This window comes from Pecten maximus, chromosome 2 (assembly GCF_902652985.1).
Source record: "Pecten maximus chromosome 2, xPecMax1.1, whole genome shotgun sequence".
NCBI classification, from domain to species: domain Eukaryota; kingdom Metazoa; phylum Mollusca; class Bivalvia; order Pectinida; family Pectinidae; genus Pecten; species Pecten maximus.
In genome coordinates, this window is record NC_047016.1 from 29,653,881 (window position 1) to 29,680,048 (window position 26,168).

Consider the following 26,168-nt stretch of genomic DNA (forward strand, 5'->3'; position numbering starts at 1 on the left):
AAAATAAAAAAACAACGGTTCCAGGTTCGAATATTATGATATTCCAGGTATGAAAGGTTATGATATTCCAGGTATGAAATATTGTTTTCCAGGTATGAAATGTTATGATATTCTTGGTATGAAATATGATTTTCAAGATATGATATATTTTAATATTCTAAATATGAAATATTATGATTTACCAGGTAGGAAATATTATGATATACCAGATATGAAATATTATGATATTCAGGGTTTGACATATTATAATATTTCCTATATTAAATATCATGTGATATATATATATGTCAGCTGAAAATTTATACCGTCCTAACACAATGTCAGTATCGAAGTTATTTTCACAGAAACGTCTTTTCGCAAGCAAAATGGATACATATACTGCCTGATAAGACTTCTATATTGTTTTACTAATACATATCAATTAAATGATTGATTCTGTTTATTTTATTTTCCACGTAAAACATTAATATTAAGTTTTATCAACAAACTAAAAATTAAACACTACAGGTGGGAAAATAAAATGTTCATTAAGACATATCATGTTTAATTGTGACAAGTCACTTTAGTCATTTAACATTGTTAGTTTAATTATTGTTTGATCGCCCCTAGGCAAAAAGTGGTATCCCCATCAACATTTCGACACTATCAGCACTAGATCGCTTAAATTCTAATATCATGATACTGTTCACAGTAACATATTTTAAATCAATCATCTACCCGTCATCTTTGTTCGAATTTTATACAGAAACAGTTTATCGCAATATTAATCGACACGCCTTTTAAGTGCGAACAGTAAGATAATATAAATCTTTCACACACAGACGTAAAGTAGAATAAAGTATATAAAATATTAAATAGACATATTCTTTGTTCGATATTTTAACAACTCATTACGCACATATTTATGAATGCTGGGTTATTATGATTATTATGCTTCCTGCATGTATTGGAAACAAGAACATTATTAAAAACAAAACCCCAAAGATTTTAATATCTTTTCAAAAAATTTATTGCATAGAATTATTTCGTAGTTAGTAGTGCAAGCGTCAACAATCACATCACATTGTCCATTGTATTATGGAATAGAAAGACAATAACAGCGTACAAAAATGATTTCTATACAGGTGTGTATACATAATTTGAAAATAGCCAGTAGTGGGCAGATAAAACTCCCTACATTTTGTCGTCATTTAGGTATATTACTCGAAATACGAAGAAACATTTTATGACTAGACAATATTATATTTTGGTATAATTGGTTATTTCTAAATATCATTTTTTGACTATTTCTGATTTCTGACACGAATTTATATCATCATTAACGATACATAATATACAGTGCACATATTGATACTATATCCCATGTAATGCAGAAATTACTTTTCATTACAATGCTAATTTTAATTGTAGTCATAACTAATATATCTTTATTCTAGATACATGTTTAAAAAAATCAATTTTGAAACAACTTTTTTGCCCAAAATAATGCTCTTCTGTGCATGCATTTTACGATTCAGTTTGCTTGGTACTACTTTCGAAGTTGCTTAAATTGATAATTCAGTTTAAGTGAAATATGGCTGTATCAACGTTATATAGAAATATATTTTGGTTATTTACATTATCTCCATCCGTTTATTTACAAGTACCTTACACGTTCTCGATGATGTCCTAGACAATATACTCTCCATCTTCATACGTGTATGCTAATATATCTAAATTTATTTACAACACAATTTAAACAATTCATTATGAATATAATTACCGCTTTATGATATCTCCATCGATATAAATCTATATCATAATGTTGTAATATGTCATTAGACCCACATCATGTTTAAGCTGTGGTCATAATGTTTACCATTTTAAAATCAGATTTAATGATAGATTTTGTCATTGTATTTCATTTAACTGGCCGAACATGAAAATAGTTCTTGTCAACATCATCGGCTTAAAATGGTTACCTGCATCTATCTATTATTTATTCCAATGAATGGTATTCCACTAGGTAAAAACAAATCCTTTATTATCACTTTCACGTTTCATTAAAGTGCCTTTTAGTCCATTGTTGTTTTATCAAAGAATTAATGCATTCATTAATAACATCCAAATTTCCAAAATATTGCGTTGTCCTTGTCTGTTACATCTCCCGGGAAATCCCTCGGTACTGCAAAGTGTTTCTGATGTAACCTAGGTTTCCATATACATCATTTTGGAATTCGGTCCTTATTGGTTTCACAATTGGGTATAAATTTAGCCTCCTTTTTCCATTTCATGCGTCGATTTTGGAACCAGATCTTAATCTGGCGTTCCGTTAAACAAAGCACGTGCGCTATTTCTACCCTACGTCTTCTGGTCAGATATTTGTTAAAGTGGAATTCCTTCTCTAGCTCTAACGTCTGGTACCGTGTGTACGTCTGCCTTCCCCGTTTGCGATTTGGACCTGCAATCAAAACGAATTTGTATTTATGGTGAAATATTAGCCCCAGTAGCCGCCATATATCCACTTGTTTATAGCTTTTTCTCTTTCCTTTACTACCGTTACATAGGACTGATGCTCCGCCCCGCTACCATTTTATGACAATTCTTAGCTGTAAAAATGACGATTTAGTCTAAAAATACTAGCCATTACTGTCTCGTAAATGGCCTCTAAAATGGCCTCTGGCTGACTCTCTCTACTATATCTCCCACCAATAGAAACAAAACGTAATTTCTATCCCTGTGACGTTTATGACCGTCACGTGACCTATAAGCTATAAAATAAATGACCCGAAGGTATAAAATTTGGCAAAAAGTGTCGAAGGTTAAAATAATTCAAGCTTAATTGACATACTGTGCCTGGATTGTAAGGCAACCTAAATCGTTTAAGTATATGTTAATTGATACCTCAGATCCATGTACTACAAAGTTAAGGATGTGATGATGTTTGTTATCATTAGCTTACTTTATCACTATGTATGATATGATCTAAATCTCTGTTGATTGGCGTAAGGTATATATAACAGAATCTGATACCAAATTTCCCCCATGTACGCTGTTTATCTTCAGGATTGTGGGACATAATGCATGTTCCTAGTTATCAGTGAACTAACATGTTTTGATATATAAACTCAAGTCTAATTCATGGCTGAGTGTCGATAATATTGTGTTCATAATTTTATTTTACCAAAGAATCATGTAAGCAGGTGACTTTGAAAATTTATGGTTGAACAAAATATTTAATTGATTAATAATATAGCATCAGACACTGTTTTTGAAATAATTTATTCAATATAAAATTTTGCAAACACTGCAAAATATTCAAATTTATTTTGAATTTTGAATTTTGACTAAAAACAGATATGCATATAACAAGAAAAAATGTAAGTTTTAATTGTTTATACATAAACAAAATATAAATTAATCATGGTAGATTCTGTTTCTATAAACGCGATGTATCATCACTTTTAAGAACAACGTAGTTTTTAAATAGAATAATCACTGACACAGACTTTCTATTTCTTGTTTTCTTTGTAAATAAATTAAAACCATAATAGGGGACATGTTTGGTGTTTATTGGCGGTGATTAGTGATACATATTATGTTGTGTTTGCAAAAAAAACTGACCAAATTGACTTTTCATCCAGGGATAGAAGGGCTTATTAGGACTTCCGCCATCGCTGTCCTGGCTTTCATCGCCGCTCGTCGACTTCCTTTCCGCCAGATTGTCAAGTGAATCCTCTGTTGGACTGCCAACACCGGCTGACATAGAGACCGTTCTTGGGAATACGCTAAGTTCTCTAATGGATGTCAGTGGAAATTTATCAGGGTCGTCTTTAGTAACACAATTGTGAGAGGTGTTAATGCTTGCGTTGGAAAAATCTTTCTGAAAGTCTTTAACTAAAGAGGGCACGCGGTGGTGGTTATTTGCACTAAATAAATGGGGATGCATATATGGCGTTCTGCCTCCTGCGGGAGCGACGTCCATGGTAGAACTATATGATACAAAATGTTGATGATAATATCCCGGGTTATCATGCAAACTATCTGGATGCCGAACTTCGCCTGTGTTACCATTTCCGGCATCGCACGTGCTTCCTGTCCTGAAGTACGATGGAATTGAGTTCGGCAAATACGAGTTGACTTTCCTATACATCTTACGAGAATAACTTTCCGCCAGCACAGCCCGTAAGATCAAAGACTACTTGGATACATTTCAACAGGGAACCAGTCGTAAATTGTCTGCCTCCGTCAGCATATCTGAAAGAGTGAAATTGCATGATTATAAATAACTGAGGTACACACGGGATGAAAAAACTACTGCTATTCAGGATATTCAGACAGTAGGAAATCGATTGCAACTTCAGCTGTATATTAATTTCAGGCCAGCTTATCGTTATTTAGGAAGGAATGCATTGAAATAATTATGATTATATCAAGATAATGTTATTATATCATGTTGTTATTAGTTAAACATTTTACATAGGTTATTTGATTGGATACATTCGGGACAGAATTGCAGCAACATGACACGCGTTGATTGATATCTGGATTTTTTTGGAAATCAAATCCACAAACTTGAACCTTATCCGAGGCAGGATCAACTTAAGAGATTTGATTAAATAGATAGGAAATACCGAATTTGCCAAACGATAACTGAATTTTAATTTTTGCACTTTTAGTAAGATCTGTGCTACAGATTAAAACAAGATGTCGATCCATATCAGAATCAGGAATTTAAAATCTTATTGAATTTTAATTTGTGAAGTTATAATATAAATTGCCAACAACGGTTCGTTTCTTTTTCGATCATTTTGCATGCATACTTTACAACAATTCACATTATTTGCCTCAATATCAATGGCTATAGTCGGAATTTGAAAACGTCTGTTAAAGCAAATTACTACACCCAGAAAAAATTACTAATTGGATTTTAACAGGACCTGCGTGTGCAGTATTTGAGGAAGTTTTATAACTGGTACAATCACATAGTATTATTTTGTTTTTCATTTGGTAAACTTTACACAGTTTCAGAGTTAGACGTTAATATTGGTCTTCATTCTTCTTCTATATATGATCATTATGACGTCACAATAAAAATGACATTATATCGCAAGTGCCATAAGAGAGTTATGAACCAATAGCTGACACATGTCTGGTTTAATAATTTGAAATATTATAGATGTAATGATAAATATGTTTCCCCCTTCAACTATGTTCTATTTGAAAGAGATGTGAGTAAAGTTAAATCTGCTTACATTTTTTTTTCAGGTGGACTGAACATGAAGCTGTATAATTCAAATAATGTTATTTTATATTTTTGAGGATTCTGATTTACTTAGATGTATATTTCGTTTAAAATATTAAATGAATAAAATATCATATGTCAAAGAATTTAAAGCAAAGCTATTAAGAGCACTAAAATGTGAATTACTTATTTTTATCATGGGCAAAGGTGTTGGACAGCCTTTGCTTGGCATAGGGCGAAAGAGTAACGAACAATGATAAATTACTACATGATTATATCTATATTTATAACTATAGGTATATGATAAATGTGTTATGATAATTCATTCAAATACACCTAACGTAGTGTCAAAAGTTATTGATGTGTGGTTATATGTTGAATTAATATATGGTATATGACAAAAGAGATATATGGGGTTTTCATTTATTCATAAATACTTATTGTGCGTACGACAGCAACACGTATGGCTGAGAAAACAAATCTTTACCTTGTTAAGACTATGTTTTACTGAGAGCGATATACAATGACATGTTAGCCGTGTGACACAGCACTATACACCGTATGTATGTACCATATTTGACCTAAACCAATTTATTGCTTGTAAGTAGATCTATTTGAACTAGCTGTTGCTGTGAAATCATATCAGGGCACAAAGACATTTATATATATTATGTGTTTTGGAAAAAAATCAGTATACGACTTTTCGGACAAAATTTGACTCCCTCGGCGTAAGATTGACTTTTAGCACCATATTATTGGTACCTTGACTTCATGACACGTATACACAACTGACTGTTTGCTATGATATAAAAAACAGACTGAATGCAACCTTGAAAGCAATATATTACTTTCAGGTATTTACATATACACATTTACAATCAAACTACATGCATACTACTTTGTATTATAGTTACGGAAGCAACGCATTACTTGTTGGAAAATATGCGGTTTGTAATGCTTCCTTCATTAGCGATTCCTCAGTGATACCTTGTTTTGTAAGGTTTATAATTGGTAAAAAAAATGTGACGGCGAATAAATGCATAACTATATAACAATTCACTTTGTTTTTGATGCTTCGCCAAATGACAAACATATTAACTGAACATATACGACATATCTATGCAAGAAGATATGCATGCAAGGCTATGTGAAAAAATAAAAGAATGCCTGTAACGTCGTTGTCGTTTCGGTATACAATGATCTTACCTTTGCCCCAAAAATAGGTAAAGACAGGATAAGCGCATTAATTACAATGGTCATGTGATACTTTTCAGATCAGTGTTGATAGACAGGACATGATTTTAGAAACATCAAGATGGCTGATTTGGAAATGTCATTGTTGTATCCAGGATATTGTTCCAGTTAGACAAGGTGTATATAATTCCTGATCAGGTTTCATGGAATTAAAAAAAAATAGTTATATCTATCTATTTAATATTTATAAACAATAACATAGTTCTCAGAAATATCTAGATTACTTTGGTATTAATACGTAGGCCGAGAATGTCGTGGAACAGTTGTTTATCACACTATGAACACAAGGCAGCGAGCAATGGAAAAAAACCAACGTACGGCTATGTTTCTATATCACAGTTTCCTCCCCTTCATCGCAAAAACAATCAAACGTGTGCACTAAGGCATCACTTAAAAGATTTAACACAAATACAAGTGTTATTTACTTTTATCTATGTACAAATGTATATATGCCTGCCAAACGCATGTAGTAAAAACGGAGATAGAAAATTGCGCGGGGCCCCGTTCTACAGGGATTATCCTCAATGAAGAATGTGTATTTACTGGGTCGTTTCCGTATATAAGGTTTTGGCTATTTTAGAATAACAGACCTATTAAGGCAGGTGATAGTAAAATGAAAACAACCATCAAAAGTGTTAAAACGTAGGTTTTACAAAATGCATTTTGATTTCCATTCTTTGCTGTTGATCTAATTTAATTATTTATTACACCATAAGTGTGCATGACATGCATATATCAATTGATAAAGGTATCGATATGATGACTACGGTGAGTAAGTATAAGTGGTGCAATAAAAGTCATATATATTTATATATTTATTTATATATTGATGTCTCTTCCATGTTTTGTGCGTTCTTAAGAAAGGCTCCAATGTATAATTACTTACTACATGGATGTGCCCGTTTTGAAAACAAAAATCTGAAACGGTCTCGGTTACGCTCTGATAACTAGTTCAATTGCATATTGATAATGAATTGCTTATTAAATTGCAAACATATGCTACTTTTAACAGTCAAATAAATTAATGCATTAAATGAATGGTTGATGGGTTTTGAATCCGTAGTATAGCATCCAATTAAAATTACGAGGAGAGTGAGGGACACATTGCATAATATAGAGTATAATATTTGTATACGTTGATTTAAGAATTATTAGATCTTTCAAGATTAAATATAACTTAAGTAGAATAATTTATTGAAGGAACAGATTAACATAAAAAATCTACTTGTATCCGCAATCAACCACATGGCTTTATCCACATCACAACATGTTAATTCAACTAATTAAAATGCATACCTTTTACTTACTGATGATGTAGGGACATATCATATAAAACTGGGCAAGGTGAAATATAATTTAAGATATATTATAGTGGTGCAAAATGCAGCTCAGTAATACTGGATATGTTGGCATCAATCAATGTACCACAAACTTGCTAATTGTGAACAAGATTAATTAAAAATCTCAAGTTTATCTATTCAAGATAGATCTTAATGTTTAGAATCATTGTCTGAAGTAACATTTTAAGATACATATATCGAAAATTATTGTGATCGAATTGAAATATTTCAGAATACAATATACAGTAGCTTCAGTGTTTCGTATTGGATTGTAAACTATGCTATCATACGAATCAGTGTATGATATCCTACACTTACTCAACTGACAATGTGAGGTTTAAATGATGCCCACAGCCCCTCATATATCAGATGGGAAATAAAACTAAGTTATTTAATCACTCAATTACAGTTTATGACTCTCACAGACGTAAACCCAAATTATGACCCTCAATAAATCCGCAATGCTATAAATATCACCAGTCATCCTGCACATATCGCAACACAACCAGTAGAGTACTTTACTCTTCTATTATCCTAGGATTATTCTTCCTTTATTGAAAATTATATTGCATACATATTGGTGTATTAATATTAATATTAATATTATGCTTTAGCATCGTCCCTTGTTACAAGAGTTACAGTTTGACTGAATTAAAGCAAATTAGGAAAGGGTAAAGCATACCAATCCATATCACTCATGTATCTCGTTGTTGAGCACGTTGACGTAAAGATCGACTTGTTAGGACAATATTGAGATTCTTAGTCTTTTATTGAGTAAGAAATGTCGCGCAAAGACAAAAATAAAGAGAATAATAATGTGATAATCAGTGATGTTAATTTTATTTTGAAATATCTTATAATAACCGTATGTAATGGGTCATAGGTATGTAACATGTGTTATCAAAAAAGCATAATACTATCATTAAAATTGGTTCAATACAAGGAATTCAAATTCGAATTATTTCTTTTTCTATTTTGCCGAATATATGTTATATTATCAACAATGTATTTTAATGTTTCTAATACCAAGATTGACGGTATCCTGGGCCGTAAATTAATATTAAAAATGACACGGTTTGTTTAAATGGAAATAAATTAAAAGTGATTATAATTGTACCACTATTTTGTCTTTCTAGTCTAAAAAGATACATGAACACTTACTTATTTTAATTGCAAAGTTTTTTACGCGTTCGAAATATATCTTATGAGTGTAACGTTTTGAATGATTTTAATTGAAATTCAATTAGGCCTCGATTATTGGTGTCATATGCAAATTTCAGATTTGACATTTGTACATAATTGCATACCATATCTTGTCTTTAGCAGTGCAACCTTTTAAAACGTAAATTCCCAAGAAATAAAATAGAAAACCATTTTCTTTACGTTTTTAAACATTTTGATTGTTGAACGTTTTTGGGAACTATATTATGTTTCTAATGCATTAGGATATAATTTAAAATCTTCATTGTCATTTACATATAAAAAATTTCGATTTGTATATCATACTTGTCGTATCAATATTCAATTATGTTTTTAAATGATAATACTAGTTTGACATAGAATATTTTCCCTGTTTCCTGTTTATTTATGTTCCACACAGTTATATTTGAAAATGTTAAATGGGCATAATTAGTATATAGGAACAGTGATTGGACTCCATTTCACACAAAGACAGTGATTACGTACAGGAAATATCTACGAAATTAATATCTATAGATATTATTTCACAAGAGTACAAAACAAACGGAAACATTATATGATGTAAGTAATTAGACAAAGTTGTTGGTTTATGTCGTTATATATTAAAAGTTAATTCTTAGGGTTGAAAATGCTGATGAATCATACTTTCTTGGCATTTTTATGCTGCTGTAACAAGGAGCCTGTGAATTTTAGTTCATCATAGGTCCCCTGGCGCTTAAAGGTTTAGCTATTTTACAAAGACAGAATTATGAACCCAGCAATACTCGAATATAAACAAAATATAAACTGTTTTTATAGTTTTGAACGATCTTATATCAATTATAGTCAGTAGGGGTGGAAAAAAACGCGTCGTAAATTAATTTTGTCCTCTTTTATGCATCATAAATGAAAAACGTTAGTCAAGTTCAGAAACGATGATATATGTTGATTATGAAAATACGCTCAAGTATTTTAGAGTGACGGGCACCGGCCGGTTGAACCACATGTCAATAAATATTCTGACGGAAACTTGTGTCTTGTACGGCAGAGAGGCCGGCTTCCATTGACTGACCGATGGCTGGCGTTCAGGGAGCTAGATATTAAATGTCAAAATGGGATAATTTATGTTCCTTTTTGACCGCGAAACTGACTGTTCGTGAAGAATTGCCTTGTGAATTTTACTTTGCAAGATGGCGTCTGCTCGACATGTCGATGGTTCGGACAAAATGGTGAGTGGTTCATGTTACAAGGCCCACGCTGTCCACAGGTCAGATGCCTGGTGGGGCGGGTCGGGTGCTCCGTCATCCGCCATATGAAGCGTTATTGGACAATCTGATTTGAAATTAATATATTTTATGTGATATTGTAAACCGTTCTTTGAAGTGTATTTCGTATAATGAAAGATATTGTCAATATTTTCAATTGCTGACGTTTATGTTTGTATTTATCACAGCTAGAGGCCTAATGATCACTAACACCCATTTTAGAAAACATACGCAATACATCATCACGGATGTTGTCGCTTGTTTTCGCTGTCTATTTATGAATTAAATTTCCTTTAGTTCTTTTCAAATCGGATCTACAATAGTTTGATGGGAAGCATATTAAAAGAACATATTCAACATGACAGATAACACAAATGACCGAACCCATCTGTAGGGATATATTATCTAATATATTCATAGTATAAGTACTTATACTATTTATCATCGAATATGTTTACTTTTTGTATTCATGAGAGTTTTGCCGGGAAGGAATTTTGAAAACTGTATGAAATCTTAGAACAAAAGTATTTACACATTTTCATTTCAGTCAAACTAGAGAAGCGTAGACAAGTACTCACTTGAAACAAAAGCGACATCCTTTTTTTATATCCATAATGAAATCGTAAATGGGAATTATTCTTCTGATTCCTTACCATACTTTGCTCTTAAATAACATATCTCATTGTATTTACTTAACACCAAATGAGTTATTTGCTTGACGAAAAAAGCTTCATCTAGAAGAATCCTGATTATATATCTCATTGGTAAGATTCTTGGACCAGGCCACTCTCACGCTGCTTCAATTAATTTGGACATATGTTGTAGGATTTTATGGCGCTCTAGCGGTCAATTTAGGTCATGCAAGACGAACAGTGTCTAAACCCTGAAAGTGCGTAGATACAGACAGGCCGATATCAAGAATTCTTATTAAGATTAAGCATTTTTGTATTGTTGTGGGTAGAGGAAAACGACAAATATCTCATTATACGCGCAGGCTATATGTCCTGCAAAGTTTAAGGCAAACATAAAACTAAAACTGCTAGAAGTGTTTAAAACGACGCTCACATTCCAATCAAAACGTTCAATCCATGATGTTATTTGTATGTATTATATTAGCATATGCGAAATGAAAAAACAAACAAACAAACAAACAAAAAACATCCATATATTTGAGACTGTTTAGATTTTACTCATGTAACCCATGTTCTTGAAACATTTCTTCGAAATTACCCATTACATTCAGTTTTATTTTTTTAATTACTGATAGCCATTATTTAAATTACATGCTATCATAAAAAACCAGAGTATTGTTTTTAATATAAAAATGGTGTATTCTTTTATGTTAGATAATGCAGCAAATATGTAAAGAAGAAATGGCTATGAATTTACCTGAATCGATGTTATATCCAGGGAGGACAGATGTATTATCTATATTCATTGGTTAAATGTTAATTGCCTCATAACAATGTTTAAAGGAAGATATGAATCATAAATTAAGCCAGGTTTAGCGAAATAAGTATTGTACGAAACGTTGTGTCTTTTGAAGATAAGGCAAACAAGTAATGTTTATTATGTGAAGTGTTCTTAAGACCTTATTTTGACGTCTTACGTTGATTAAAAGAGTCAGATTTATCAGATATCTGTTTCCTAAAAGAATTGTTTCTTCACAGAACTACATGCCACTTGATCTTGGTGGCAGACACCAGCAAATGCGACTCTTATTATGAGATGCACATAGTAATTCAGTATGTCTGTATGGATTTGTAATAACTTGTCAAGACATGCTACTCTCTTGTGTTTGGTATTTTATGATTATGTCGGTATTTTCTGTTGTGTTTGTAGGTTAATTGAAATGTCAGAAATTATTTTTTGTAGTTTCCAGTTGCTGTTTCGTTCCGTATTAAAATTCCTAATTGAAACTATCTCTGACTTAATTGTTGTGGATATAAATATAACATCACTGTTCCTACCGTATTTGTTATTACTAAGAATCCGATAACAGGAAACTATCTAAATTGTACTATATTTTGTACATACCATACAGAGAGAGGATGGATGATTGATAGATTAAATGTCATTTTACTTGAAGTACACATACCATAAAGTAGAATTTTTTTTAAAAAACAAATTCTTCGTAAAAACAATAAAATGAAATGACATTATTGATCCTTCATATTTTCTCTGAAATAAATTCACTACTTGGTATATATTTACCTATGTACATAATGTTTGCAGTGTTTGTTTATAAATGCTCCATATCATTGGATAAGTTGCCAATACCGACTACTCGATGATGTACAACACCTTGTCAAATGAGAAATACCGACTGAAATGTAAAAATAAATAAAATCTTATCTTACCCAGACATACCTCTTATTAAGGTAATTGGGAATCCAAAAAGGAACCCGAAAGAAAACAAACAACGAAAAAACTCTTTTCCAGGTAAATCTTACTGTTTATATGCATATTTGCTAGTAACATGCACCAGGTGAAACCTTTTTATATTTGACATCTCGGACATTCCGTATTACGTTATTGATTCATTAAGGCTGGAAAACTTAAATGTGTATTGACAACTATAACTTTTCTAAGCTAAAGTTCTTCTTTCGAAAATTTCATTTAAATTTTATTTCAAAATATTCAGATTCAGATGCGAGCCTTACGATCAGAAGGCCAAAGGGTCAAATAAATGCTTTAAATCCTGAGCTCCTTGGGATCTGCCAAAGATGAAAAGACGCAGTGAAAGTTACGACTCATTTAAAAACAATAATTTGGAGTATAATTATTGATGTCCCACCGATTTGGCGCTTGGGTATGTTGCACGAGGTGTCAAGGTATGCTTCTCTCCTTTATTTTGCCTTTTTCTACCTGTTAGATAAAAAGGGATGCGAAATGGGCAAAGGGACTATAAAATAACAATAGCACAGTGATATCAAACGCTTAATGCCCATTTAGGTCCGATATATGCCTGGATGTGATATGTTTACGAGTTCCGTTTAGCATCTGTACTTTGGGTGAAGGCTGGCCAAACCACAGAGACCAGTCGACAGTGTACAAAGACTCTAAGTAGATGTTGTTGGAGAAAGCGGAGAAGGGATAAGCATTCTTTGTTTACTGAAATATTCAAAATGACCTTTATTTCGTCCTTTCTTTGGCAGTTTAGCGCTTAAAGGACACACGGACAGCGACAAGAAAGCGAATAAACGGGCGTATAATAGGAGTTAGAAGGATTACTTCATCGGCGTGCCGTGTGGAATAGGAGACAAATCGGTCGGTTGTGGCCTGACGGACGTGTGAATGAACGAACCACTCCAGGTATTGGGTACAACACAAAGCTAGCGATTTAGCCAAGAATACGAATTTAGACCCATTACAACGTGAGTACAGGTGGTCTCATTTACCGCACCAGTCACAGGAATGGTATTACATCCATGGCGATTTTCTTATTTAGTTATCAGATAAATATTTGTTGATGTAAACTTATACAATACTATATTAATTTTACGGTATGATTTAAATCTATTTCATCATAATTCTATTTTGAATCACAGTGCATAATGTGCACGCTGCATTTATTCTTCTTGATGTATGTATAGTGATCAGTAGATTATGTTAACCATTTTCAGAGTCGATGTTTGATTTTCTGATCATGCGTGTAGTTTATTTACGATATAAAAATCATATTTACTTCTTCAAAATGCAGTATCAAGAACTGCATCAATTTCATCCAGTCAAACGTTATAAGAATGTGAATTTCAAATTTATATTAATGAATCATTGTATTAAGATATATATTGAAATTGATCATTTATCTGTCTGCTTCGGGTAATGATAATATGTTTTCATTATGCTTTCTGCCATTTAACCGTGTGATGATATCAGCTTGGTCTCATAAATAATGTTATGTTTACGCAGTTAAATATACGGAAATTAAAAAAGAAAACCTGTAATAGAATATTTGATGTTTTCACTGTGGCCATTTTTCAAAAGAATTGTAAATATGCTAAAAGACTAAATCACTGCAAAAATAACCAAATTATTCTTGATACCTTCTTATCAAACTTAAGTCGCTAGAAATTAGAGATCGTCATAGCTTAGATGTATTTATATGCAATATTTTTTTGGGATCAATTTAGAATTGGAATTGCCGTTAAGCTTAAATGGCGGTATTTTGTGTCTTTTTGAATTGAAGGCCCACCTTTCTACCAATATTTAATTTATGTTTGTAATTTTACCAATTTAGAGGAAAATTAAATTTTAGGAGTGGAATATAGAGTTCGGAATATTGAGATTTTATTTTATTCAGATATAACGGCCGGCACAAATCGTTTTATACTTCTACAACGTTACCTTACGTATTATTGTTATCGATATATATATGATATATATTCAGTATACATAGACACGGACAGGTTAAAACTATAGATACCCTGGACGTGGTACAATTAATAAAAAAATAATTCTATAATATCAATGAATTGCAAAACGAAAAAAACACAAACAAAAACCATACCCCCCCCGTGCCAAAAAAAGCCCAACAAAAAACAAAAAATCTTAATACCAAGACTCATTTCCATCATATAGAGGTATTTTAAATCGAATCATTCTTTGCCGATCTAGGATGTTACATATGGAAATACGATTGGAATAATGGTAATTTATCATACCGGACATTATCTATCAAAAGCAATTATATTCCTCTCCTTTGACAAAGCGTTTTAGTCTCTGAAATATCAACTTTGACATTCCGCAACGATACCTAAATAGATATGATTATGTATACGTGAAATGTAATGTTTCATTTTAAGGTGAGATGTGAATCTGTACATTTGTTACACTTAAATAACATACCATACATGTTAAATCTATTGAAAAGCAAACTCTTTCTTGATAGTTATTATAAATCACTGAACATTATGTACCTTTCGTTAACTTATAGCGAACAAAAAATACAACCTTAAACTGATATTATACCATTGTTATAGTGTTTTGTCAAATGTTTTTGGTAAATATGGTGAATAAACATTTATTATGAGCTGTGTGTGATATGTATAAAAAACGTGATTAGTGAAAAACTCTACTTTGTGTGCAATATGTGTTAAAAAGTTATTCAGATCAGAAGGGCGCATGTCGTTTCACACCGTTGATTAAATTGACATTGGTATATAATTAATTGCTATTTGTGCTTTATCCGAAATGGCAAATATCAATAAACATATCTTAAAGAAAATAAGGAATTTGTTAATTGTGATTTTTTACATGTATGGAGAGGCCGGTTGTATGATCCTCTGAAAGGTTCCTTAGAACCTCTGATGGAAAATGACATGCTTTGCTATGTATTGGGGCTTTCTGTTATTTAACCTCGGTCGTGAGATAGTGCCAGAGAAGATACGATAGCAGTACCAACCGATGTTTCCACTTACAATGTCTACTGGCACCTGCTGGGTTACAGGCTATCCAGAAGTAAAACCACGATTCCTGGAAAGCCTTTGTAGGGAGGAAGGAATTCCCCTGTAAGATGACTGGTTTTAAGGGATAGCGGCCTATTGAATTGATGGCAGATTCAAACAGCTGGTGCACACTGTTTGAACAATCACAAAAAAACAAAATATTAAAACAGGTATGAAAAGTAACCAAATTCCAAAATAATATACCTAATTTATTAAACTATTGTTTCATTGAAATAACATTCTGTTCTTCGATGTAGATTTAATTTTGTTTGTGCTTATCCAAGTGCTACAGAAAATATTTAATCCATTTCTTCTGTAGAATAGTTTCTCATATACGGCCTTTCCCCCCTTCGTTATAAGCCAGTATATCAAAGTGATAATGCATCCAGTATCCTAAACCTAAATATTGGGCTGTTATTAAGTACTTATAACCAGAAAAGTGATCAATTAATTTTGATAATATTCCTTCCATATTTTATCTTGAGTCAGTGCCATTGTAAACCATATAAACTTCTTTTTTTAACTTGTATTGTATATTGAATATGTATCACATTTGATTTTATTGTATGTAAAGTTTAGGTAGTCTGTTCACAGAAGAAGACGGGGGAAAATCCATCATCATTTGCATCAGTTTCAGGATGTACAAATATTCTTTTTTTTTTTGCATCTTACGACAATTAAATATGATCCGGCTTTTACAAAGGACTTCTTATCACAACCTAAACTGCGACTTAAATTGGTTTACAGATTTTCGGATAATAGGTTTATAGGAAAAGTCATCGCCGAAACATATTTACAAATGAAGATGGTAAAAGAAGCGCGATGCTCCTCTCTTCTTTTAAGTTGAATCAAATATCATCTAAATGTTTACTGTCAAAAAAACGATATATTACTTAATCATTGTTAGGTAGTAAATGTCTTTACATATTTATCGGGTTGGTAAAAAGAGATATATTAAAATGTACTATAGATAGATTTTGCAAATGTAAATTTCATACGTGAAATAAAATATAGAATAAATAAATATTTTATCAGCGTGCTATGTTTTGTATTGACTAAGAATTTTTTTTTTGAAGATTATAGACTGCTATGGTGATGTACACTTAGTTATCTGGTCGTGTACACATACTTAACCTGGGCTGATTGGGACTGCTGTTTATATTGGCATATTGTCTCTTTCTTTTCAACATATGTCGCAATCATTGCTACAAATGTATATGGAATCAGTTTACTAGCTAATAATGTTAGTAATTGGTATTGTATATATCAAAAATGAACAATAAATACTAGGAAAACATAGTTTACACATCAAAAATATTAGTTTGCATATATGTTCATTCAGAACCAGATAAGGAGTGTTTACTGATAATAGATACAAAAAATGAAAAGGATATCAAGCCACTGATTGTCGGACATCATGGAACACACCAGAAAAGTCCTATGTTAACCGAAACAGTGTCTTATATCTCAATTCTATGTTGCTTTAAAAGCTGCCTCATTTAGATGAAGGCTATCTTATCTATTATTTAGGACGATTAGATGAAGTAAAACTTATAATGCATGTTTGAGTAAAAAAAGCCCACGACGGCCAGACATCTATAACGAGGTTATATAACATGGCGACTTGTTGGAGCAAGGATGGATATGATACAGGGGTGTTTTTACACGGCGTTCTGGGTGGCATCCGGAAGAAGATACAGGGCGTTCTAAATAAGACAAAAACAACGTCTAGACACACTCAATAAGTCTCCTGATCTGTATGGTAGCTATTTGTATGAGCCCATAATTTTAATATACATTTGATACATATTGACAATTATGTTGGTTTTACCTATCAACGATACCAGGATAAATGAAAAGATATCGGGCAATTTCTGTGTTAATAGTCGTACGTTATTTTGAATATAAATTGATCAATTATATGAGCATGCGCATTCATAAAGAAAGACACGTACTTTATCTGATCCTAGATCAATAATGAAAGGGAGATAACTCCGGTATCTCTATCCATTGTTGATATAAACTACACGATAACTCAAGCTAGCTTCAGTGATTTTGAATTAAAATAAAAAGAAAAAAAATCACAAAGCATCAAGCGATATACGAAAACATACCTACATACACAAATAAAATCAGTCAAGCAACATAAATACATACACCTTTAACACAAAAGATATGAAGATGAACTTTGAAAATCAAATCAATTGAATTTTTAGAAGGTATATGTTTAAAGAGAAAATCACAAAATTTCACAGGGCGAACAACCAACAAGTATGTTTATTACTGGTTTGGTTATGTATGGAGTATAAGATTTCGCAGCATTGAAATCTGATAAGAAATAACGGTAAGGAAACCCTACAAATGTCATGACATCAAGAAGATGTAAGGAAGGGTTAAATTGTAAAATGTTTAAACGAAAGTAAATGTAATACTGAAGTCGACCAAAGCCAAATCGTTGGTGTAATATGCCATAAAATTTTGTCATGGAGTTGTTTTGAAAAAAATATGAATTACTATTAGAATTATATTGAAATATTTCCTGAATGAAGTTCCTGTGTTATATATATATATATATATATATGTGTGTGTGTGGGTGAGTGTGTGTGTGTGTGTGTTTGTAAACTGCACATTAAATTCAATTCAACGTCATTCAGATGTTTATTGCGCAATTCTAATTACTTATCTAATTTTATTGCAATACATACATAAAACAAGTAGAGTATTAGAGATTATACTGGATGCGGTTCTAACGACCGTTTAATGAATAGAAAAGTTCTTACTACAATTTCAACATATCTAATTTCATTTTATAGAGAAACTTTTCTCATTGTGATAAACATGTATAGGACATTTGAAGATTTGAAGAAAACAAGTGGAGTTTGTTTTCAATAACATTACAGTTTTTATGTTATATAATCAACCACGGGCCAGTTATGCTCATGGAGTTTTAACTTTGTATATTCGTCTATTGGCATCACTGATACAATATAACTACGGTTCAAGTTGAAATGCCTGCTTCAATATATTATACATGTATAGTTTATTATCTTTATTATGATATCTAATTTCATCATCAAATATCTGTCTGTGTTTTAGGATGACTGGGTCATTTATTACCTTCTGAATTTTACTTTGTTTTGTGTTGTTAGTACATGCATTGTCTTTTTGTGGTGTAAGTACATATATAGTCTTTTTGTGGTGTAAGTACATATATAGTCTTTTTGTGGTGTAAGTACATATATAGTCTTTTTGTGGTGTAAGTACATATATAGTCTTTTTGTGGTGTAAGTACATATATAGTCTTTTTGTGGTGTAAGTACATATATAGTCTTTTTCGTGATTTAAGTACCTATATACAGATGTAGTCTGCTTTGTGTTGCTAGTACATATATAGTCTTTTTCCAATTAATTTATTTCTTAAATTATTGTAGTATCACTTATAAAAAATGATATTATAATTGTTTATCTGAAGTTGGTGCTTGGCGGGTTGATGGATAGATTGCCTGTAGAGACTTAAACAAGTGACGACCAGTTTGTATATCAATGGACGTATCAATTGGGTATTGTTTTAGATCATTTCTCGATGCCAAAAAAATATTGCTTTATTCTCAAAGTCGATTTGCCTAATTATAAATGCACTTGCTCAAATGGAGAGATAAGACTTGACATTCAGCAACTTTTGATTTGTCTAACATTGGTCTAAATATACCCTCGTTCATTCAGTTCATGTTGTATTAATTTTTCTTTAATGATACCGAGAACTTCAGTTGTTAGTTGAGATTCAAATATAATCGAGAATGACGATCATTATTAGCACGACTTACATTTTATAATATAAGTAGGTAATACGTTAAATCAATAGTAGTTACTGGAGTAGTTAAATTATCACCATATACAGTACATATTAAAGTGCATATAAGTGAACTCTAGGAATGAACTGGTTGGCCTCTTGCGGTCAGATCGTATTGATATACATCCGTCAAGTGACCAGCGGTCAGACTGTGGTCACTTTGATGTGTCCGGCCCCCGTAGGAATATGATTCAGCAATATGAACTAGATGGTAAGTACCAAACTTAGGATAGAGATGTTATCTTACGGTCGGAGATTAGGACCCATTTGTGTGTATATATGTTAATGGACAACGAAAGTATGATTTTACCGAGTTGGTCAAACAGGCACAGACTGATGTGAAAGGTCCCTGAGTACAGGTCAGCGTAAGGTGACTCGGGTCACGTCGGTTTTATATGCTTTCATGCATTTCCATTAAATTATTCTACATTACAAATTTACTCGTTCTATTTCTAAAAACTTTTATTATAAACAATAAAAGGGTATGACAATAACACGATATCTTCTTTCGTGATGATTTCTATTTATGTTATATTGACACACACACACACATATCATAATAGAAAACAGTTTATTGTGATTACATTGGCACAATCTCTGTTTTCTCTGAAAACATGACATAAGATGTATTTTACACGATTTGCATGGCAATTGTCATAAAATAAAGATGCCTTGCCAAGAATACGGCTTAATTATGTATTCCTTTATGTATTATTCATCAATTTATTCATTTATGACAATTTTCTTCTCGTTCCTATTTTACACTAAATCCACCTGTTTTAAGCTTTGATTATGTGGAGGTAAATACTTCTTTATTACCCGCCATCATATTCACTAGTGTAGTGACACACCGTTTTACCAGTTTCTGATATCAGAAACAATAGGAGTAAGTTATTTATCGTTCACCATGTCGACTAATATAGAGTGAACAATGTTCACTAGACCAATTCTGATAAGTTGCAGTTTATGGAATATCAGAGAAATCTACGTAATAGTTCTACTTATATTATAACTAAAACTTATGTTTCTCAAGTCAAATTTAAATGAGAGGAACCCGGTTAATGGAAGCCAATGTCCTTGATAAAACAGGAGGTGACAAAAAGATACATCGCCTGATAAAACAGAATGCCAATGTGCATCTTTTTGAGAACGTAAACCACAACACAATGTATGCTTTGCGGGAACGCATATTCAGCATAATAGATAACAACACCATCCAAATCTAGGAAGCGTTATGCTCTCAAAACTAGAACCGAACTAACCAGTGGGCTATTTCGCATCGGAGCGTCGAAGATCATACTGTTCATACTGCACAACAAAATAGTATAACTTCAAATATGACCACGATGACAACTATACCATTTCCCAACATGCATCAGTATAACAATATCTATACCCTCCCCATATGAATTGATATTTAAACAATCAACATTTTGTTAGCGATGTGATTAGCTTCAAAACTTCATATGGTTTACAATACCTGCCATGGTGGAAATTCAACATTTATAGGTTTTACAAAAAGTAATAACAAAGAAAAGAATCCCACACCCGTCTTGAAACGAAGCCAGAGAGGCCAGTGAAGATAACAACTGAACAATATCACAATGACGATAAGAACAGACAAGAACAGACATCGTGGATACACCAGACCGAAAGGAAAGTCAACAAAGCCCCATTTGAATATCAGGAATAAAAAGCCACTGACACCGATGAAGTAAGTGTATTTATATCTCTCAGGTTTAGAAAAGGAAAGCACTGGTAAGTCTCCCAAAGACCTAAGGCATAGAGGATATCTACCATTGTTTCTCCTAGAATTCATTGTGGTCTCCTATCAACAGCTCCCAAATGTACGCCAAATCGTGTTGCTATATATTCTATCTTGCATTATGACGTCATGAAACATAACGAAGAGCTATATGCAAATCATAGTTTTCCCCATTGTCGTTTGTAAGCAGTGTTCTGATTGGTCAAATCAGAAAAAAGTGATATTTTCCACTAGTGAATAATATGAGAAAAACAAAAGTAAAAAATTAGTAAAAAATATCACTTTTATAGTTTGAATAATTTTCGATATTTCACTGGTTAAAATTAAATACAGTTTGGTATACTGATATTTCTTTAATAAAAACAAATTTTAAAAAATGCCCGCTAAAACTATGATATATCCTTATAAAATTATACTCATACATACAAATTTGGGTATTTCGTGATTTAAGTATCAATAAGCCTCCAGAAAATTTAAACTAAGAGAGCATAATAAGACCAGCATGTTGATCACATGAAAATGCAAAAAGCACCAGTGATTCAGCAAGCTGTAAATAAATTTCTTTTAACAAATAAAATGAACATCAATTATTTATCTATATACCTAACTTAAGATGTAGTAGTAGTTTATCGTCATACTCTATTAAATATTTCCAATGCTTGGTCATTTTAAATGATACCAATAACAAGTTACAAATCACAAGTGGCATACTGCGCCTGTGCACATTGTTTCGAAGACATAGTCTAAATCGAATCACATTTCTCATTTTATATGTAGATATTCCGATATTGAGCGTTAAATAAAACTGTTAGATATTTCAATTGTGTTATAGATTTCAAAACGTCTGAGAACCAAATATAAAAATCTGTTTTTAGCTGAATAATGAAAAGCAAACTGTATGGTTCACTATGCACGCAGTTTAAAGAATTCTTAACGACACAATTCATTGCTAGATCTTTCTTTGCATTTGATGTAAGGGTGTGATTTAAATGTCGTATATAATCAATCTTACTGGAAATACCCTGGTATTTATTATATTAGCTGGTCTATGTAAGACGTGCTTTTATGTTTGGACGTAACAAATGGTCTACATACTGAAACAATACTTAGCATAGTTTCGATGTTTCTCCTGTAATAAATGTACAATTCTCAGTGCTAATCAATTAACCGTGAAAACGCATGTACTATAACCATATTGTCACATGTACATAAAGCGTACATTAATGTTGCTCCAATATGCTCAAATGGAATACCCATCAATATTAATGTTGTTTTGTGTTGTTTACGACTGTTTCTGTATTCTTTAACGGTAATGTGTATTGAGCATACATTAATATCTCTTTGATCTTTTAACACCGTAAGGGGTCTTTAATATTATACATACATTGATACGCTTGTTGGTTCCATAGGTGAACACCTGTTTATCTCTCAGACATGAAAAGAGATTATCATATTAGCAAATAACGAATCGCATCATCAATAGCACAGCTGATACGAACAGACAACACCTGCAAATAAAACAACTTTAAAAATGGAGACAGAGCAAGGTGCACTGCAGAAGTACTCATATCCTATACTGATCCTAGAATATCTCTTAGTACAATCGATCTGCCATTCACTTACTATATAAAGCACTGAAAATAATATATCGCAAAACTAGCCTGTAATACCATTTAATATGGCAATGTGATGAATATTGTAGTACACACGTGGAATACTGCTGAAGATATATATGACGTCGTATGAATGTCTGTGTGGAGAAAATATGCCGTCTAAGTCGAAATTTGTGGCGAGTTTAACAAATATTCTCATTAATGAGTTATACGATAACGAAAATCTTGCGCTCGTTGCTATGTCATGCGAAATGCATCACCCTCGTTCAATAATTTGATATGACACGAGCTTTTACGCGATTGGTATATCAAAATTTTGAACTCGTTTAATAAATTCCAAGTAATACAATGTATATCCACTAATATAGTATCCTCCATTTCCACACAAGTTAAAGAACGGAACACAAATAGTGTACAAAAAGGGTTTGTTGTCTAAATTTCTTGCTTGTTTTTTTTTTTTTTTTTTTTAAGCTATTGAAAAGGTCTTTACGCAAATATATCACTAAGTGAAATTTAGATTGCAATATAGTCATATGTAATGTCAGCTGGATTCTATGTTATGCTGTGTTCCGAAAAAAAGAGTAATTACACAATCAATATGAACCTCATTTACAGATCGAACTCTTCAGACTGAAAGCTTAACATGCACATGCGACTCCAAAATTTAGCTCCCAAATCCCATAATGCAGTGCTAACCCATGCTCTGGCGTAAACAACATAACGACACGAATATTTGTTCGAAAGAAAATAAATGATTCCGAACAAAAGTGAAATAAACATCACACGATGATTTTTAAAAATAAAAGGTCTGAATCGTCAATGACGTCAAAGAATATACCGAACCAGCTTTTCATACCGAACATACGCCATAGAATATTCATGGTCAATGCGGACAGTAAGTAGACCGTCGAATAAAGTCAGGATTGGTCATCTAGTGGCAAAGAACTATACGTATGAAATTTAATAGTTTTCCTATACTTTATAAATTGAGCAGTGACCACATTTAAGGAGAAATTAACTATGTTTGGCACGAGGCTGACGATAACGAGCTGATCAATAAAGATATAGATACATGAATACAATAAGATATGTAGCCGAAGATTAGTCTGAGACTTATACAGATAATATAAAGACACATAGGGCATATTTATTGGTTACCTGTTGGATAACAAGCATAGCAGGGCAGCATACCGAATAGATGGAACATATATTAAGGAAAACCACTATAGTTCTATTTATTTCATTTTCAAAGACTGAAAGATCACCTGTGTCAACACAGCGCGGATGCAATGGCTGCTCAACACTATTTAAGCGTTCTGTTTGTATTTTTTGTTTTGGTAAAATATCCCTTAATATAAAATGGTCGGATTTCAATGCGATGAATCTAGACAATTCTAAACTGTGATATCATCACTAGTAACTATTTAAGCAATGATGATATATTTTTCTCTTGAAACAGACGATTTTTATTATTTAATTGGTAAGACGTTATTCAATAGATAATGGCAGCTCTGTTTATTCAGTGGCAATGCAACCCCTACCTCTTAACTGTGTGTGAAATGTAACATTATTCATATCGTGCAATAATCTTCTTTCTACACAGATTTTGTTGTAAATGACAGATTGAAAGGCATAAAAAGGAATTGTGTAATTGTTTTAATGAGGATATCATAGGTCACAACTCAATTCATGATTTTGGTTAAAAAAAAACCCGAAAAAAACCCAACAATATGTCGACAATGCTATTTATTAGTATTTCTGTTCTTAATGGTGAAGGCCATCTCTCACGATTTACTATCGACAACTATTTACAACATGACAATGATATAAATAATCTAAAGATAGGTTGCCAAAACATAATTGTATCATAGTATTTTTGCATTTGTAAAATTACAACCGCTTTGACGATAATAAATCGAAAAATATCTGATACTGGACATCACAGTCGTTTCATTATTTTGACAACGTTTGATATACGGACATATTGATGTACTATGAGTTATCAACATCATAGTAAATGTAGCTATAATGTCTATACTATCATCTTAAATGTCAAATAATAATATTTTTACCATTCAATTATCTAAACATATAAATTAAATAATATTTTGAGAATATAGTTATATTTTGATCAGGGATTAGAATACATTTGATAACTCGAAGACTAACCTCGTTGTGAAAACTCAGTTCCAACTACAAAAATATACTCTTTTACCTTTAGTACTAGTGTTATTTTTGTATATGTATATATATATATTAATTTCGAGATAACGATGCATAAGTGTATTGGGAACGATAATTATTGCATTATTTCATATTAATACATCCATATCGAAAACAATCGAACGTTCGCTGAGGCTCATTTAAATATATTAATCATGATACAAAGCAAACAAAAACATGTATATATCAGATTATGACAAACGCTTGTTTGTTTTTCTAGAATGCCATATCCATTTGAATAACAATATCTCATTGCGCTTTTACATTCCTGTCCTGAAGGGTTGAATGGCGATATAGAAGTCCGTTTACCCAACTCAAGATATCAGGTCTCGCCAGTCCACTTTGTTTTAACGTTTACACAACTTTTATGAAGCAAACTCTAAAATCAACTTATTGTGAGGCATTAAAAAGTACATAACATACATCGAATTCGTTAACGTTGTAGTTCAACATCACCCCCTACAAGCAAAAATAGTGAGGTAATGTAAAGGAAAATCGGAAAATTATCTTAAATCCCGTATTTTCAAAATTCACCTAATATGACATTTCTCACGACAAAGGTCACCCGTAGAGCAGTGGGAGGTAATTTAAACAAAACTCCTCTTATTACACAAAATGTTTCGTTTGTTTTCTATAAATTACTGAACCAGTGAGTATTTCTAAAGACCTGATGTTTTTACAGCAGAATATACCAATGAAATGAAATCTATGTAAATTACTTAGTGGGTTAAAATGTTCATTGACAGGTTGGACTCCCACGAGACATCACTGGGAAACTGGACTAAATACAAAACTTTAAAATCCAGTTTTCAAGCATCCCTATCGGCTAGTGTCACTTAACCAGATAATTTATGTGATATACTGTAATGGACTGGGGTTGTGCTGTCTGCTATTGAATCAATTATCAAAATAGATCGTAAAAGAGAAATATTGTTATCGCCACCGAAAGTTACACCATACTATTACTTCCGGATTGTTCGTCGCAGGCGAGACAAAATACTGTTC

At 32.2% G+C, this 26,168-nt stretch overlaps 1 protein-coding gene and 1 long non-coding RNA gene across 2 annotated transcripts in view; one reads left to right on the forward strand and one right to left on the reverse strand.

Moving 5' to 3' along the window:
* Nucleotides 1-985: 985 nt before the first annotated feature.
* Nucleotides 986-26,168, reverse strand: part of LOC117321759 (homeobox protein Hox-B5-like) — a 30,672-nt gene continuing 5,489 nt past the window's right edge. Inside the window, exons 2-3 of the mRNA XM_033876276.1 lie at nucleotides 3,604-4,236; nucleotides 986-2,440 (exon numbers count right to left, since the gene is read on the reverse strand). Coding sequence (XP_033732167.1) covers nucleotides 2,205-2,440; nucleotides 3,604-4,132 — 765 coding nt within the window. The 5' untranslated portion in view covers nucleotides 4,133-4,236 and the 3' untranslated portion in view covers nucleotides 986-2,204. The remainder of the gene's footprint in view (nucleotides 2,441-3,603; nucleotides 4,237-26,168) is intronic.
* On the forward strand, nucleotides 9,987-15,495 carry LOC117321760. The gene is made up of 2 exons (XR_004531407.1): nucleotides 9,987-10,226; nucleotides 13,421-15,495. It is a non-coding gene; the product is annotated as an uncharacterized LOC117321760 (long non-coding RNA).